This window comes from Vulpes vulpes, chromosome 1 (genome assembly GCF_048418805.1).
Source record: "Vulpes vulpes isolate BD-2025 chromosome 1, VulVul3, whole genome shotgun sequence".
NCBI lineage: Eukaryota > Metazoa > Chordata > Mammalia > Carnivora > Canidae > Vulpes > Vulpes vulpes.
The window spans coordinates 196452151-196469005 of record NC_132780.1 but is presented as its reverse complement, the minus strand read 5'-3'; the positions used below and the strand labels follow the sequence as shown (position 1 = coordinate 196469005).

General features: G+C 35.2%; 1 protein-coding gene across 5 annotated transcripts in view; it reads left to right on the top strand.

Moving 5' to 3' along the window:
• Nucleotides 1-16855, top strand: part of REV3L (REV3 like, DNA directed polymerase zeta catalytic subunit) — a 179356-nt gene that overhangs the window by 130219 nt on the left and 32282 nt on the right. For all 5 annotated transcript variants that reach the window (XM_026005812.2, XM_026005811.2, XM_072739059.1 and 2 more), the window contains 5 exons: nt 2012-2130; nt 11397-11538; nt 13375-13619; nt 14607-14715; nt 16514-16720. In XM_026005812.2, the coding sequence (XP_025861597.1) occupies nt 2012-2130; nt 11397-11538; nt 13375-13619; nt 14607-14715; nt 16514-16720 (822 nt within the window). The remainder of the gene's footprint in view (nt 1-2011; nt 2131-11396; nt 11539-13374; nt 13620-14606; nt 14716-16513; nt 16721-16855) is intronic.

The following is a 16855-nucleotide window of genomic DNA, read 5'->3' as shown; positions in this document are numbered from 1 at the left end:
TTATTCCTCAGAATCCCAAGCTGACCTAAAAATGAGGACTGCAGATTCCTCAGTTTCCATTTTGCATAGAAACGCCTGCCATTGTCTAGATTGATTATGTCTTGTAGTTATTTCTGAGACAGCATCTAGGTGGAGGTATATTTTATTAATTTAGACCCATTTTTAGTATTCTTTTTCCATTAAATACTTTTTCCTACATATATTTTTTTTAAGATTTGTTTATTTGAGAGACAGCATGCACATGTACACTCTAACAAGTGGGGGGGGGGGGGGCGGAGCGGGGAGAGAGAGAGGATCTTCAAGCAGACTCCCTGCTGAGTATGGAGCCCAAGGCAGTGCTCCTTCTCACAACCCATGAGGTCACTACCTTATCTGAAACCAAGAGTCTGGCACTTAACTGACTGCACCAGCCAGGTGCCCCTTTTTCCTACATATTTTGAGGAAGGAGAAAACATTTCTGCTATTTACTTTTAGTCTTTTGCCTCTGGAATGAAATTAAGTGACTCCATAATGTCAACGTATTGGGTCCTAGTACCAGTGTAATTCTTGAAAGCAGGGTGAGTGCCTGCCCTTAACTAGATAACTCATTTTTGAATCTGTGGAATTCTGTTAATCATTATGTCATTACCAACCAAAAAGTAAGTATGGAAAGAACAGAAAATTAACTTACTTAAAAATGTTTTGTTTTTTTACCATGGCAATCCACATTTATTTAACTACTGATATACTAAGTTATACAAAATTGCACCATTTTTTTTAAAAAAGATTTTATTTATTTATTCATGAGAGACAGAGGGAGAGGCAGAGACATAGGCAGAGGGAGAAGCAGGCTCCTTGCAGGGAGCTAATGTGGGACTCAATCCCAGACCTGGGATCATGCCCTGGGTGGAAGGCAGATGCTCAACCACTGAGCCACCCAGGCTCCTGAAATTGCACCACTTTAATTAAGGCTTTTACTTTACACTTGGCCACCTCAAAATAGTTGTAACATTAGGTTGGTCTGTTTAAATACTGTGGCTCCCTGTTGGATTGACACACAATCTTACACCCAAACGGTTAATGTATACAAAGCAACTAGGCATTGTTGAATAAAACAGCAATAGTTAATGCAATTTAGGCCTGTGACCAATTATATATGATTAAAATTACTTCCTACATTCACATCCATAATACTTTTCCACCATTTAACATTTCAGCCAAAATGGTTGTACATGTGAAACAGTAACAGACAAAAATACTAAACCTGAATATTTGATATTGCAAATACATTTATGCATGAGCAAGCAAGGGGTTCACAGTGAGACTACAGCTGCAGAACCCTGAAAATGACTTACAAAAATTGTTAAATCATTAAAAAGTTGTTTGAAAATACATACTTATTGTAGGACCCCCACTATAACACAACTATAAACATTGTTCCCTATGTAAACAAAAATGGGAACCTATAATAAAAAATTTGAAAAGTCTGGGCATTTCCTTCCCAACAGATATTAAAGGAGGTGTCTTTAAGACATACTGAAAGGATTGTAATACTCTAAAAATGCTTCTGTCGGGGGTGCCTGGCTGGCTCAGTCAGAAGAATATGTGACTTTTGATCTCAGGGTCATGAGTTCAGGCCCCACGTTGGATATAGAGATTACTATAAAGAAAAAAAAAATAACTTATAAAAAGTTTTTTTAAATGCTTCTGTCAATGTTTGTATTGGCATAGAGTATAAAAAGAAATGATAAAAACCGATCTCTCAAACATGTCATGACCAAGGTGAACTCATCAGGTCTGATTGTTTTCTAATTAAATATTATGAGTATTTCTGTCTAGAAGGTTATATATACATAGTTTTAAATTATTTCTGATTCAGTTGTAACAAATCATTTTTATGGATAGCTTTCATGTCTGCTGTGAAAAGTTTGAAGTAATATTTTGGATCTTTTAGAACCATATTTGCACATAAATGCAAGCATTATTAAATAAAGTCTTGGTTTTGTTGGGTTTTTTTTTTTTTTTTTTTTAGGTGGCTTTAACTAACTACACCTTTGAAAATGTGAGCTTTCATGTTCTTCATCAGCGTTTTCCCCTCTTTACCTTTCGAGTCTTATCAGATTGGTTTGATAACAAGACAGATCTGTACAGGTAATGTTTTATAACCCTGAAGAGGATAATAGCTCTTTGTTAAAATCAGTGTTATTATTAGAGTATAATTTACATAGAAAGAAGTGGACACATTTAAATTGTATTCTGTCATGACTTTAAAAAATGTATACATTTTGTAACCACTACCCCAATCTAAGATAGTGATCATTTCAAACACCCATTGTAAGCTTTGCAGTCAACCTACCTATCCCTTAACCACCCAGGTAAGTACTAATTGAATTTCTATTGCTATAGATCAGTTTTGCCCACCCTAGAACTACATATAAATAGAATTATTTACAATCTACACCTTTTTGTCTGGCTTCTTTCAAGAAGGCATAATATTTTTTTGAGATTCAGCCATTTTGTTGCATAGACCAGTAAATTGTTCGTTTTTATTACTCAGTAACAGTTGTATGAATATACCACAATATATTTATCCAGTCACCTACTGATGGACAATTGCGTTGTTCCTTATTTGAGGTTGTTATGAATAACACCAAATGCAAGTCTTTTTGTGAACATACATTTTCATTTCTCTGGAAGTGGAATTGCAGGGTCACATGGATAGTATGTTTAATATTTTAAGAAACTGCTAAATTGTTTTCTTTGGCAATTCTTCTGTAAGTCTGCTGACAACAAATTCTCTCAGCCTTTAATCATAAAATGTCGTTATCACACCCTTATATTTGAAAGATATATGTTTGAAAGATATTTCAGTGTCTAATTCTGGGGTTGAGATTTTTTTCCTCTTCTTCTACCATTTTAAAGATTTCACTTCCTTTTTTTCTGGCTTTCGTTTCTGATGAGAAATCAACCGTCATTCTCATTTTTCCAATATATTCAGTGCATTTTTTCAAAGTCCGGCTTCATGAACAGTTGACTGCTTTTCCTCTTTGTAAGGCTTATAATGGAGGCAGGGGGATTACTTAGCTCTCCTGGTCCATAGTCTTTAGAGGTTTATGTCCTCCTCAGGCTCAGGGATGAGGCTTTCTCAACAGTCCTGTACTTCCCACAGTGCATTAGACCTCTGCTCTGTACTATTGGCAGGTCTTGGTCCCAAGCAGGTTTCCTGACCACCCCAGGGGAAGATGGTTCTTTGCTTCTATTCCTGCCTTAGCAGTGCTGTTTCTTTGCCTGGAATCTATGATGGAAAGATTTCCTGCCTCTTTTTCAGTAGTGTAGACAGCTGTTGCTTATACTTAGTACAAAGCCCACAGTTGGAACGGGGGATTGCCTGTCCCTCCTTCAGGTGCAGCTTTAGCTTCTACTCCTTTCCCAGAAGCAGACATCTTTTGCATTGTTGTTTCCCCAGAGATAGTGGATTTCTGCTTAAATCCTGAGTATTAGAGTTTCCTTCCAGTTCCACAGCAGCTCAAGCCTTTGCTTCATATGAGAGAAAAAGTCAGAGGAAGATCCAGGATTTCATTCTTTTGTGCCCTGCCCTCCCACCCAGTCTTGGTGGGGGGGCCCATGGAAAAAAACACTCCCAGTATCTGGAGTTCCCAGCAATTATAAACTGCCATGCTGGGCTATTCATGACCTTTAAGAATTTATTAACATTTTTTAAAAAAGGAAAAAGAAAAAAAGAATTTATTAACATTTTGTTTCACTCCTAAGTGCTTTTATGGCAGCTACCTCTGCTGCCAGTACTCTGCCAAAGAAGAAATAAATTATATCTCCTATCTATCTTTAGATGTATTTGTCACCCTGTAAAATTAAGTTTACCTGATTCTCTTGTAACTTCAACTTTCTGATGGCCTCAAGGAAACGATTTTAGGGATGCCTGGGTGGCTCAGCGGTTGAGCATCTGCCTTTGGATCAGGTCATGATCCCGGGATCCTGGGATCAAGTCCCACATCGGGCTCCCCACAGCTTGCTTCTCCCTCTGCCTATGTCTCTGCCTCTCTCTGTGTGTCTCTCATGAATAAATAAGTAAAATCTTTAAAAAGGAAAACATGATTCTGTAGATTATGCAGCTGTTTGTTAAACTGGAGTGTTGTCATTTTGCAGCTTTTTTTATCTGAAACAGAATTCTGTGATTCCCCCGCCCCCCGCCCCGGCTGGTTTCAAGGTTTTTCCCTTTGCCTTGGTTTTTAGTAATTTTACTATGATATTCCTAGTTGTGGATTTTTAAGAATTTGTTTAGCTTTCTTGGTGTTTGCTGTGCCTCTTAGATCTTTAAATTGATATTTTTCATCAAATTTAGGAAATTTTTGGCTATTTCTTTATAAATATTTTTTTTTTGCCCCCCACTTACTCTTTTCTTTCGAAGACTCCAAATTACATGTGTACTAAACTATATTACAGTGTCATACAAATCTCTGAGGCTCTGTACATTTTTCCTCAGTCTTTTACTGGACTTCCTTCTGTTATCACTAGTTTCCTGTTAAGGCCAACTGATACATTTTGTATTTCAGTTATTGCATTTTTACCTCCTAAATTTTCATTTGGTTCTTTTTATAGTTTCTATAGATTCTATATTTTGTTCTATTCACTCATTAAGACTATATTTTTCTTTTAATATTTTGAATATTTTTTCTTTAGATTCCTGAACATATCTATAATAGTTAATCCAACATCTGGCTATCTCTGTGTTAGTTGTTGTTTAACTGCTTTTTTTTCTTAACTAGGTCATATGTTTTGTTTGTTTCTTTGCATGATTATGTAATGGATATTGTTGATGTTCTTTTGTACAAATTCTGGATTTTATCTTCCTGTGAAGCGTGTTTATTTTTGCTCAAATTGGCAATTTAGTTATTGGCTGATCACCTTGAACTTACGCAAACTTGGTTTTTATGCCTTTTTTAAGATGATTATCTGGAAAGCCAAGGTGTTTTCTAAGTCCCTCAAACTTGGCAGGACTCAATCTCCACAAACTATTGCATATTGCTATATATAGCATATAGATATATATAGCATATAAATAAATATAGACTATTAAAATAAAATATTGCATATTGCTAGTGCTTGGTTTTAGGTTTATCTATAGTAGGCCTTACTCTACAGCAAAGGCCTCCTAAGCTGGATGCCCAACTTGTTAACAAAGAAGTAATGAGGTCTGTCCTCTATGGCATTACTAGGCCTTCAACCCCAGCACCGTCTGAATAGTTCTATTCCAAATCCAAGTTCATAGCAGCTGCTCTTTAGAAGCCTCATCTTCCTCATTTTCAGCACAGCCCTGGGCCAGTCACTCACAAGAAATCCCCACCAGTGTTCCTAACTGCTAACCTCTGCTGCTTGCACCAATAACTCTGCCCCACAGATTCTAGCTACAAACTGCCTGCACTCTGATCTTTGCCTCCTCAGCTTAGCAAGATAGCCATGCTCTACTTAGATTCTAGCATACTGCAGTATATTTAGGAAATTGCCTCTGCATGGGCTGGGCTTCACTTCACAGGTTTTTTCTTTTCCCCCTCAAGGAGCACGGTCTTACATTGCCTATTGTTTGTTGCCCAGAAACAATTACCTACTGTTTTATCAAAGTAGGAAAGCTAGTCCAGTACCATTTATTACATCATAGAAGTGAAAGTTCTCATCTCTACTTTTATTTAAGTTGAAGGTAAAATGAAGCTTAGATAATAGCTATATAAAGAAAAAAACCTTGAAATTAATGTGTCTGATGTTTGAAATGAATGAAACTCTGCTTACTGAATAATAAGGTCACATGATGGTGAGGATGGAAATAGAGCCTTAAAAACAACTTGATATATTTAGGGGCACTGCTTTCTGAGCATGTCTTTTGAGGAATCTCAAGGAAGTAAAGTGAAGCCACAGAAAGCACTAAGCTTAAGATGAAAGCCTTATAGAAGTTTAGGAGAAGTAATGTATCAATAAATAAAATGAAACTTTTATTTATTTGAGAGAGCATGCATTAGTGGGAGAAGGAGCAAAGAGAGAAGGAGAGAATCTCCAGCAGATTTACCACTGAGCGTGGAGCCCATTGCAGTGCTCGAACTCACAACGCTGAGATCATATGACCTGAGCCGAAACCAGGAGTCAGATGCTCAACTGATTGAGCCATCCAGGCACCCCAAAATGAATATTTTAATATTAATACTAAACTGAACATTGAAAACTACATTTGGTGGTTCATTTATAAGCCCTAGGATGTTTAAATGTATATTTTGCTACCTCTAATTAGGCATTATCTGGGGTAATTGCTTTTGCCAAGTGAAATAGAGAATTGACCTAACATAATACATAAAGGACTTGCACTAGACATTGGACCATTTATGTTAGTTAGCTAGTGTTACATAGAGAGACCATACATTCTTTCTTTGGAGATACTTTGGAAGATCACACAATTTTATTTTTAAATTTAAGTGAATTCTTACAAAGTAAGTCCATACTTTGTAATTGGCATTTGCTTTGTACGGTGTTTTAAGTAAGAAGACACATTTTTTAATAAATTGCCTCAGGAATTAAAGTAACTTGCCAATCAAGAATTTCTTATATTTAATATGTTTGTAAGGCATGAAGTAGCCCTCGTTATCATCATTTTGTTTTTGGAAGTTCAGATTTGGTCTCCTGAAAGCCCTTAATTTATGTAAATGAGTTATGTTCTCAAAGTTGTGTTGTTAGAATGTATTTTTTCATAAAATGTTAGGTTTTGTGTTTAGATTCTTCAGTCAGCTTGAAAAAAACTTCCTAGTCCCTAATATTAATGATCGAGGGAACTCATAGTAGCATTCTGATTTCATCTGCTTTCCAAGCAATAGTTTTTTAATACTATTCCAGTTTCTGAGGTAAGAACTATTTGTTGATAGTAGAAGGTGATGTAGCTTCTACTTAAAAAGAATAAAAATTTTTTTTCTTCATTTCCTGGATGTAGCGCCAATCCAAGGAATAAAGTTCAAAATAAGTGAGTTTTTACTTGGAATTCTTAAGTCTCCTTTTTTGTAACCTTCTTTTTAGATTGCTATCAGGAGTAGCTTATGCTTTGTATTTCTCTTTCTCTTCCCCAAATAAAAACTTGTATTTGCTTATTATACTTGAGTTTCGTAAAGTGTTAGGAGGATGGCATAATTCTTTAACAACAAAATTACCTAAGAAAATTTTACTTTGTCACATTTTTTTTCCATTCTCTTTATACCATGTGGTGAGCCAAATAGGACCAGAAAGTAGGAACAAAGGTGATCTGATTTTTATTTATTTTTTAAAGATTTATTTATTTATTTATTTTTAGAGAGAGCAAGCAAACAGGAAGGAGAGATAGAGAGTTCCAAGCAGACTCCAAGCTAAGCACAGAACCTGACACGGGGCTTGATCTCATGACCCTGAGATCGTGACCTGAGCTGAAACCAAGAGTAGGTCGCTTAACCAGCTGAGCCACCCAGGCACCCCATGAAGGTGATCTTATTTTTAAAAGATTGTTGTTTTTTTTTTAATGTACAAATTCCACTTTTTAAATACTTTAAAAATGTTAAGAAAGATATGGAGTAACATCAGCAAGATGGTGCAGTAGGAAGCCCTAGATCCTCCTTTTTTTGTAAACAATGATTCAGCAACAATTCGCAGATTCCCTTTGTGAGAAACCCAGAAGCTAATTGAAAGACTCCTGCACCCTGGATGATAAATACAGAACCAGACTCACCAAAGCTGGTAGGAAGATTTAGGACACCCTCTTGCCAGAGTCCCCCAGAGCCATATGATCAGGAAAAGGCCCCTAGCTCTCTGCTTCTCCCAGAGGAGGAGAGGGGGTGATTTGCATGTCTGGCACCCCAACTTTTCCAAAGGAGTTCTCACAAGTCTAGCCCAGTCTAGCTGGCAGAGCCAAATGGAGACAGTGGCATGGGCTGGTAGATGCCATAGATCCTCCTCAGCACAAAATGAGTGAATGAAAAATCCCACCTCTCAGCTTACCTCTGGAAAGAGAAATCCATGCATCCAGTACCCCAACTCCACAGCTATACAAAAAACTGCCATCTGTCTTTCTAGTCTTGGAGCTCTGACAGGTTCAACACAGTCTAAGTGCCTAGAGGAGAACAAAGACTGTGGTTTGGACTGGCAGACACCATAACTCTGCCTTCTGCTCAACACAGAGTGGGTGAACAGAAACCACAGCTGCCTGCTTCTTCCTCGGAAAGGAAAGAGTTGGTAAAGGCCCCCAGAATCTCTAACTAAAATGATTGGTGGAAGTCTCCTGTATAAGGCTAGTCCATGAAGACTGGGAGACACGCCTACTTCATCTAATGTAGGACACCAACATGGAAAAGTCAAAGAAAATGAAGAACCAGGGATCCCTGGGTGGCGCAGCGGTTTGGCGCCTGCCTTTGGCCCAGGGCGCGATCCTGGAGACCCCGGATCGAATCCCACATCGGGCTCCTGGTGCATGGAACCTGCTTCTCCCTCTGCCTGTGTCTCTGCCTCTCTCTCTCTCTGTGACTACCATAAATAAATAAAAATTAAAAAAAGAACAGAGACAAGAAGCTCCTTTAAAAAAAAAAAAAAAAAAAAAAAAAAGAAAATGAAGAACCAGGCAAAGATTCTCCAAACAAAAGAAAAAGTTAAATCTCTAGAAACGGACCATAATGAAACAGTTACATGATTTACCTGACCAAGAATTCAAAATAACAGTCATAAAGATGCTCATTAAGGTCAAGAGAGCAGTGCATGAGCAAAATAAGAATTTTATCAGATAGAAAATATTAAAAAGTACTAAACAAATCATGGAGCTGAAGAACACAATAACTGAACTGAAAAATTTATTAGAGTAGTTCAGCAGTAGGCTAGATTAAGCAAAAAAAAGGAATTAGGGAACTCCCAAGACAGGTCATTGACCATCCATGTGGTCTATAGAAAGGATGTCATTAGATCCATTTTGTTTTATTTTAAAGGGACTGACTAAATCGACACATAACATTACCTCAGATTCACATTGACAAATCTATATTATTGAAGAATTACCTTAATAATCTAAAACAAAAATACATTAAAATGTGATACAATTCTTTTGCCTATCAAACTAGTAATAACTTAAAAATTATTGAGTTGACAAAGATGAAAAGAAAACAAGCACTTTATCATGACTAGCTTGAATGTCAATTTTTTCTTATTTAAATTCAGTTAGCCAACATAAAGTACATACTTAGTTTCAGATGTAGTGTTCAATGGTAACATGTTCTGGAAAGCAGTGTGTTACTACATCTTAAAAACTAAATCAAGGCAGCCCAGGTGGCTCCTGCCTTCATCCCAAGGCCTGATCCTGGAGACCCAGGATCGAGTCCCACGTCGGGCTCCCTGCAAGAAGCCTGCTTCTCCCTCTGCCCGTGTCTCTGCCTCTCTCTCTCTCTCTCTCTCTCTCTCTCTCTTTCTTTCTGTCTCTGTCTCTCTCTCTCTTTCTGTCTCTCCTGAATAAATAAATAAAATCTTAAAAAAAAAAACTAAATCATAGCAAGCCTTTTGAACATATCTAGGAATTTATCCTAAGGAAATATTTCAGCATCGGTACATAGCCATAAGGATGTTCATCACAACATTGCATATAGTAATAGAAGATACTCAGTAACAGAGCCATTAAATTATGTTATAATTATATAATAGTATATACGGTAGCTATAAAAATATGTAAGTATGGAGAAATAGTCACAATATATTGTTAGAAACATGTTTTATAGGACAGTATTTCTGTTTATTTTATTTAAAAATTGAATATAAAGTTTTTAGGATACCTTTTTAAAAATTTTTTTTAACAGTTTTGTTCTGATACAATTCACATACCATATAATTCATCCATTTAAAGTGTACAATTCATTGATTTTCATATATTCAGTTGGGTAGCATTATCATAGTAAATCTTAGTATTTGCATTATCCTAAAAAAGGAACCTGCGTCAACTAGCCATCACCCTCCAGGCTTCCCTTTTCTACCCCCACCCCTATGAATCTGCTTTCTGTCTCCATAGATTTACCTGTTTGGAACATTCCTTATAAATAGAACCATATAATATGTTGCCTTTTGTGACTGACTTCTTTTAGTATATGTTGACCATATACATTCATACTGTAGCACGTGTCAGTACTTCATTTCCTTTTATTGCCAAATAATATTCCATTGTGTGGATATATACCACAATTTGTTCAATCATCAGTTGATGGACACAGGTTATTTCCACTTTTTTGGCTGTTTCAAATAGTGCTGTTAAGAACATTTGGGTATAGGTTTTTGTGTAGATGTATGTTTCCATGCTTGGATATGGAGTGGAATCAGTGAATTATATGGTAACTCTTTGTTTAACAATTTGAGGAATTGCCAGACTGTTTGTCAATGCAACTATACTGTTTTACTTTCCCATCAGCATTGTATGAGGGTTATAATTTTTCCACACTCTCGCTAACACTGGTTATTATCAGACCCTTTTATTATAGGGTGAGTTCATTTTCTATAGTTTTTCTCTGTGTATTAATCAGGTATCATGGCTTTTAAAACTTTTTTATCGAAAATTTTGTGACTGTATTGTTCTAAAAGCCATATAATTAAAGGTTGTGATGTATTTGAACCTTAATATTCTTTAAATGAATAAATGTTATTCTTTATGATATACCTTTGGATTGTTTTTACATTTTAGTATTCAATCAGAACTTTTGTTCATGGCTTTGGTGAAGGTTTTTTGTTGTTGTTTGCTTATTTTCTTAACAAAAAAGGCAGGGTAAAGAGGTTAATTTATGTAAAGATTTAAATCAAAGAACAGAATGTTTGTATTTACACAGAAAATACTGATTTGACACACACTTAGCACAGGTATAACCTCATTAAAGTTATTTTCCTAAATAGTTACCAAATTACTAAAAAAATAGTTACCAGATTACTGATTTTTTCCCCCATGAACAGATAATGCATACTTTTAGACTGGTATTTACAGTGATAACCCAAAATCTCCATGTTCTTTAAAAACTCATAGATATGATAAATTAGAATTGTATAATTATTGCATCAGAAGCAGCATCTAAGAGGGTGTTAATTTTTTATAATAAAAATAGAGTAACATCAAACGAAATGCTGAAAATAATTATCCTATTAGACTTACTACCTTATCACAAGTACTGTTTTAAACTTTGTATATTTTCACTAGGTTTTATGCCCTTGAAATATATGAAATTTTCTAATGTTTAACTTCTGTACATATTTTGCTGAAGGCTCACATCATGATTCCCTTCTTAAATCCTCATTTTTAATGTGTAGGTTTTGGCAGAATTAAAACAATACTAGTTTCCAACGTCCACATTTTTCCATAATGTTCATGGCATGTATTCTCTTTTTAACAGATGGAAAATGGTTGATCACTACATTAGCCGTGTCCGTGGAAATCTCCAAATGTTAGAACAGTTGGACCTGATTGGGAAAACCAGTGAAATGGCTAGACTCTTTGGCATCCAGTTTTTACATGTACTGACAAGGGGTTCACAGGTAGGAAATCAGTTTTCTTACATACTTGAAAGTTCTGTTAGTGACATATTTACTTTTGAGATGTTTGAAGTGATTTAATATTTTGAACTTTCTATGTGGTACCATTATATAGCTGGTTAATAAAATCTTGTTATTTTATTTTCTAGAAAAGCTTTAATTTCACTTAACAGCTTTACTTTTTATTTTCTCTCCATACCAACTTTCTGGCCACTACTAAATTTTTATGCTATTAAAAAAAAACAAATGGCTATGTCCCTGGGGTGATATTTTGCTCCTGAATACTGTCCGTGTGATTAGAGATACCTTGAAAGGCCCCTTAAACTAGGGAAGAGGCCCCAAAGAAAGCCTTCCTCTCTTGCTTTATATTCTTAATTTCAGCATGCTCTATCTAATTCCCAACAAATAAGTTTCATGTAAAAAGGAAGAAGAAAATTTAGTAACCAATATAAGTGGCTGTATCACTTTTTTAAGAAGTTTAAGAAAAATAGGACCTTAGAAATAACTTAATTCATAACTTTTTAATTAATTTCCCAAGAATATGAGAGATTTGTCAAATGCATCACCCAAAAAGATTTCATGCATTCATTCAACAAATATTTATTAGTGTGTTGAACACTGTGCTAGGCATCTGAGATACTACATTAATTCACTCAGGTTCTTTAACCTCATAAAATCTTTTAATTACTTTAATTACCGTAAGTTTATAACAATCCCCCAATCTACTATTTCAGTAAATATAGCAAAAATTGCGTTCTAATTATTTTGGCGTATTTATTTAATTATATTGCTTATAAGCTATTTATACCCCATCAAGTTTTAAAAGCGATTTGAGCTGGCTTTATAATCAAAGGTAAAGATACCTTAAAACAACATGAGAATATATAAAGCTATGCTGGTTCTTGTGCTTTCCTTTTCTAATACTCCAAACTGTCTGCTTAATAATGGTTATTATAAACAATCAGTAATTGCTTGATTCAATTTTGTGAGGGATTGGTATTAATCTGACTACCTTTCAATTCTGGAATCTTTGTTTCCATCTTGGAAAATTGGAATACAATTTATCCATCTCAAGTCTCCTGACTTTCATTCTCTAATTGTCTCAAAAAATTTCTCAAAGTGGGGGATCCCTGGGTGGCTCGGTGGTTTAGCGTCTGCCTTTGGCCCAGGGCGCGATCCTAGAGTCTGGGGATCGAGTCCCGTGTCAGGCTCCCGGCATGGGCCTGCTTCTCCCTCCTCCTGTGCCTCTCTCTCTCTATGTCTATCATAAATAAATAAACCTTTAAAAAAAATTTCTCAAAGGTCATTGGCCAACTTTTCAAATGAAACTGTTAAACTGTACAGTCTTTGCTACAGCTGTTCATTATGAAATAGATGTTTTTAAATACAAGAAGAAATCTAATTTTGTCTTTCCAAAATTGCGTATTGTATAAGTTATTTGATATATTTCGCAGTTTTTTTTTTATTTTGCAGTTTTTATAAAAGTTATAAGAATATAGAAAAAGGATTTATGAACGTCTTCTACAGGCACCTGAAAGCTGACTAAATAACAAGTAGTATATAACTGTATTGTAAGAATGCATCCTTGGGGCGCCTGGGTGGCTCAGTCAGTTAAGCATCTGACTCTTGATCTCAGCTCAGGTCTTGATCTCAGGATCATAAGTTCAAGCCCCATGTTGGGCTCCTCCACTCTGGGTATGGAGCCTACTTAAAAAAACTATAAGAATGCAGCTTTATTCAGAAGAATGTCCCCTAATGATTATCATATTCAAAGACCAATGTATTTAACTATTTAAACTGTTTCTTCTTTTCTTCTTACTTCCACCTCTCTGCCTGCAGTACCGTGTGGAATCAATGATGTTGCGTATTGCTAAACCAATGAACTATATTCCTGTGACACCTAGTGTACAGCAAAGATCCCAAATGAGAGCCCCACAGTGTGTTCCCCTAATTATGGAGCCTGAATCTCGCTTCTATAGCAACTCTGTTCTCGTTTTGGATTTCCAGTCACTATATCCTTCGATTGTGATTGCGTACAACTACTGTTTTTCCACCTGCCTTGGCCATGTGGAGAACCTGGGAAAGTAAGGGTTGTTTTATTTTGTTTTGTCATAATTATGTTGTTGTGCTTTGTACTTGTTACTACAATTAGATTTTGAGTGTCTCTTTGCACTTGATACTGTCCTTTTGAGCAAGATGAATGGTCTGTAGCACAGCTAATTCATTCTTTGTAATTACCTTACTAATTGATGTGGATGTGGAAAACTGTAGGACTAATTCAGCATCATGAAAGGATGACTCAAATGAAGAAAATCATGAATAAATCAGTCTTGCAACTTATTTATTTCATTCTCCACATCTTGTAATCTCTTTAAATGAGAGTTATATTTAATTTGTTGATAAAAACCACTTTTCATTGGAATAGTTTGAGGATTATGATCTATCTCCCTCCAGCTGTCACCTCCTCTTGACTTCTCTTAGAGATATTTTAAGTTAAAATCTAATCTTAGGTTTTAGCTATTCATGTCAACCGAATTTTATAAAATGCATGAGAATAATATTTTTAATGTTCAAAGGAGTATATATTTTTCTCATAAGAAATAGTCTTCCTTTATAATGATTTTTGTGTATTTAAAACCAAGTTATAATGCTAGCTTAGAGTATACTTCTCCCTTCATAGTATTCATGGAAATTATATTGGTAATCCTGTCTTTTTATTAAGAACAGAAATTTGGAAAAGTTATTTACAATATTTTTATTTAAAGCTTAAATTTTTCTCTAAGGAACTTACTGTAAAGTGGTCATATGTTGAATTGAAATCTGGTATTTAAGTATAGATTTTCCCATAAATTTTAGGATAATCCCATATAAAAAATGTTTCTTTTAATAAATTGTGAATATTTGAAGAACTGCTGTTTGGAAATTAGACAAATATATTACTAAGTAAATGAATTCATTTTTAAATGTTTAAAAATGAATTTCTACTAGAGTTAGAAAGATTCCTAAAATTGTCTAGTATCACTATTGTATGACTTGAGAAAGTATATGCTTAATGTTTTCTTTCTTAATAGGTATGATGAGTTCAAATTTGGCTGTACCTCTCTAAGAGTACCTCCAGATTTACTTTACCAAATTAGGCATGATATCACAGTGTCCCCCAATGGAATAGCTTTTGTCAAGGTAATACTCTCTTGTAAGTGAAAGGTATCGACTGTGGCTTAACCTTTGAAGAGTTGATTTAGATGCTGTTGGCATGTAATATAAAGAAAAAAAAAGTCGTCTTGAATATCTTATCTTTAAAAATAAAGATATAGGAATCTAAGAAATTACTTTTAAAAACCAGTTATCTTGTTTTGCATGAATTTAAAGTTTTTTAATTGTTAGATTTTAGTTTTTAATGAATACTGAAAGAAATGTGCATATATACCTTCTGACCTCTGTTAGCATCTTGAGACTTAAATAGCTATTTGACAATCACAACGATGGTAACAGATTTAAATTGCTTTAATGTGTAAACTCTTAATTGTTCTACATTTTAAATTAAGACCATCTTAGAAGTGATATTCTCATGTATTTATTGATTGCATTTGTAAGATATCCAGATTAATAATAGAATCTCTTTCTTCCTTATCTCCCCTTAAGAGAGACTAAGGAGAGCCTCATAAATGAATAAAGACAAATAGAGAGATCTAGGAGAAGACTATATTGCCTCTCTTATGCCAACTTCATTCCTTTTTTTTTTTTTTCCCTCTATTTCCTTAGCAGTGAGTCTGACTAGATCATGGTACAGTAGGGTGGTTGATGGTAGCATGGACCCCACAAGCCCTCAGATTCATTCTGGTGTACTTAGCAAAAATAGCATCATTTTCTACCAATAAGAAGACGCTGTGTTCAAAGACTACCCTAAAATTAGCTATTTAGATAGGAGGAAAATTCTCACCAGAGACTTCATGACCTATTCCTTTTGGAAAATACTACCTCTTTAACCTAATGACATATATTACATCTTAACATTATGACTGCTTCATAAGGTACACAGAATGAATTAGAGGTTAGAATATGTTTTTGTTGTCACATATGTAGTGGCTTGTTATATTATCTCCCTTTAACAACATTTTTAAAACTTGCATCTACATTTTGACCCAATATGTAAAGCTTAATAAAACTAAGATTTTTTAATATTCAGAAGTGTGATTATCCTATACTTGAGGTTTTAATTGTTCAGTCCAACATGCATTACCTTGCACGTGTCTGTGAATCATCTTCAAAGTTAATACTGTTTTGTGGTTTTCATTCCTACTGGAGTTCTCATAAATTCTCCCTAGTCTTGATTAATACAAATGATTTTTTTTTTGGCATCAACAAATTTTATCACCTCACTATTCATCCCCTCTTCCAGATTGCTAATAATAATAGGCCGGAGGGGATGGCTTAGTGGTCTAAGCATCACATTTGAAATACCTAGAGTCTCTGGAACTGCAGGTTTGAATGTCAGCAGAGTCAACCCAGCTCATCATTCTTCCAAGGTAGATAAATGGAGTTCCATGCAGATTACTGTGTGGGGTCATTAGGATGAGATCTTTAAAAACCGAGGTTTGTTATGAGTGATACAAATCCCGTGTGTCTTTCTGAAAGAGTGGGGGTTTGATCAAAGTTTTGCACAAAATTTCCCTCTGAACTTGTTGTATGGTCTCTTATGCACTAGTCGACATCCTCCTTCCTGGAGGTCTCTGAACTCACATAGTAGTGCTACATTAGAGTTATAAACATTATAGGAACCTTTTAGGAGAAAAGTCCTCTTCAAAAGAAAGGAAATGTGATGATTTTGTATTGATGGCCACTGGCCCTGTGGCCACTCAGTTGCTAGTATGTTTCAATTCATGACAGTTGGCCATTGTTAAACTTTGTGCTTCCTTCTTAATTATCTAAATATATAACTTTTAAGGGATTTTAAATATTCTTTTTTTCTTTATGATAGCCTTCAGTAAGAAAGGGTGTGCTACCAAGAATGCTTGAAGAAATTTTGAAGACTAGACTCATGGTGAAACAGTCAATGAAGGCTTACAAGCAAGACAGAGCCCTTTCACGAATGCTCGATGCACGTCAACTAGGACTTAAGCTTATAGCAAATGTCACATTTGGCTATACAGCTGCGAATTTTTCTGGGAGAATGCCATGCATTGAGGTAAGTGATACAAAGCTGTAGTTTTTTCCGAGAGACTTAGCAGCATTAAATGAATATCTATTCATTGAAGTATTTTGTTTTGTTTAGACTAGAGTTTCATTTCCATGACATAAGACCAGTTTTTCTCATGTATAC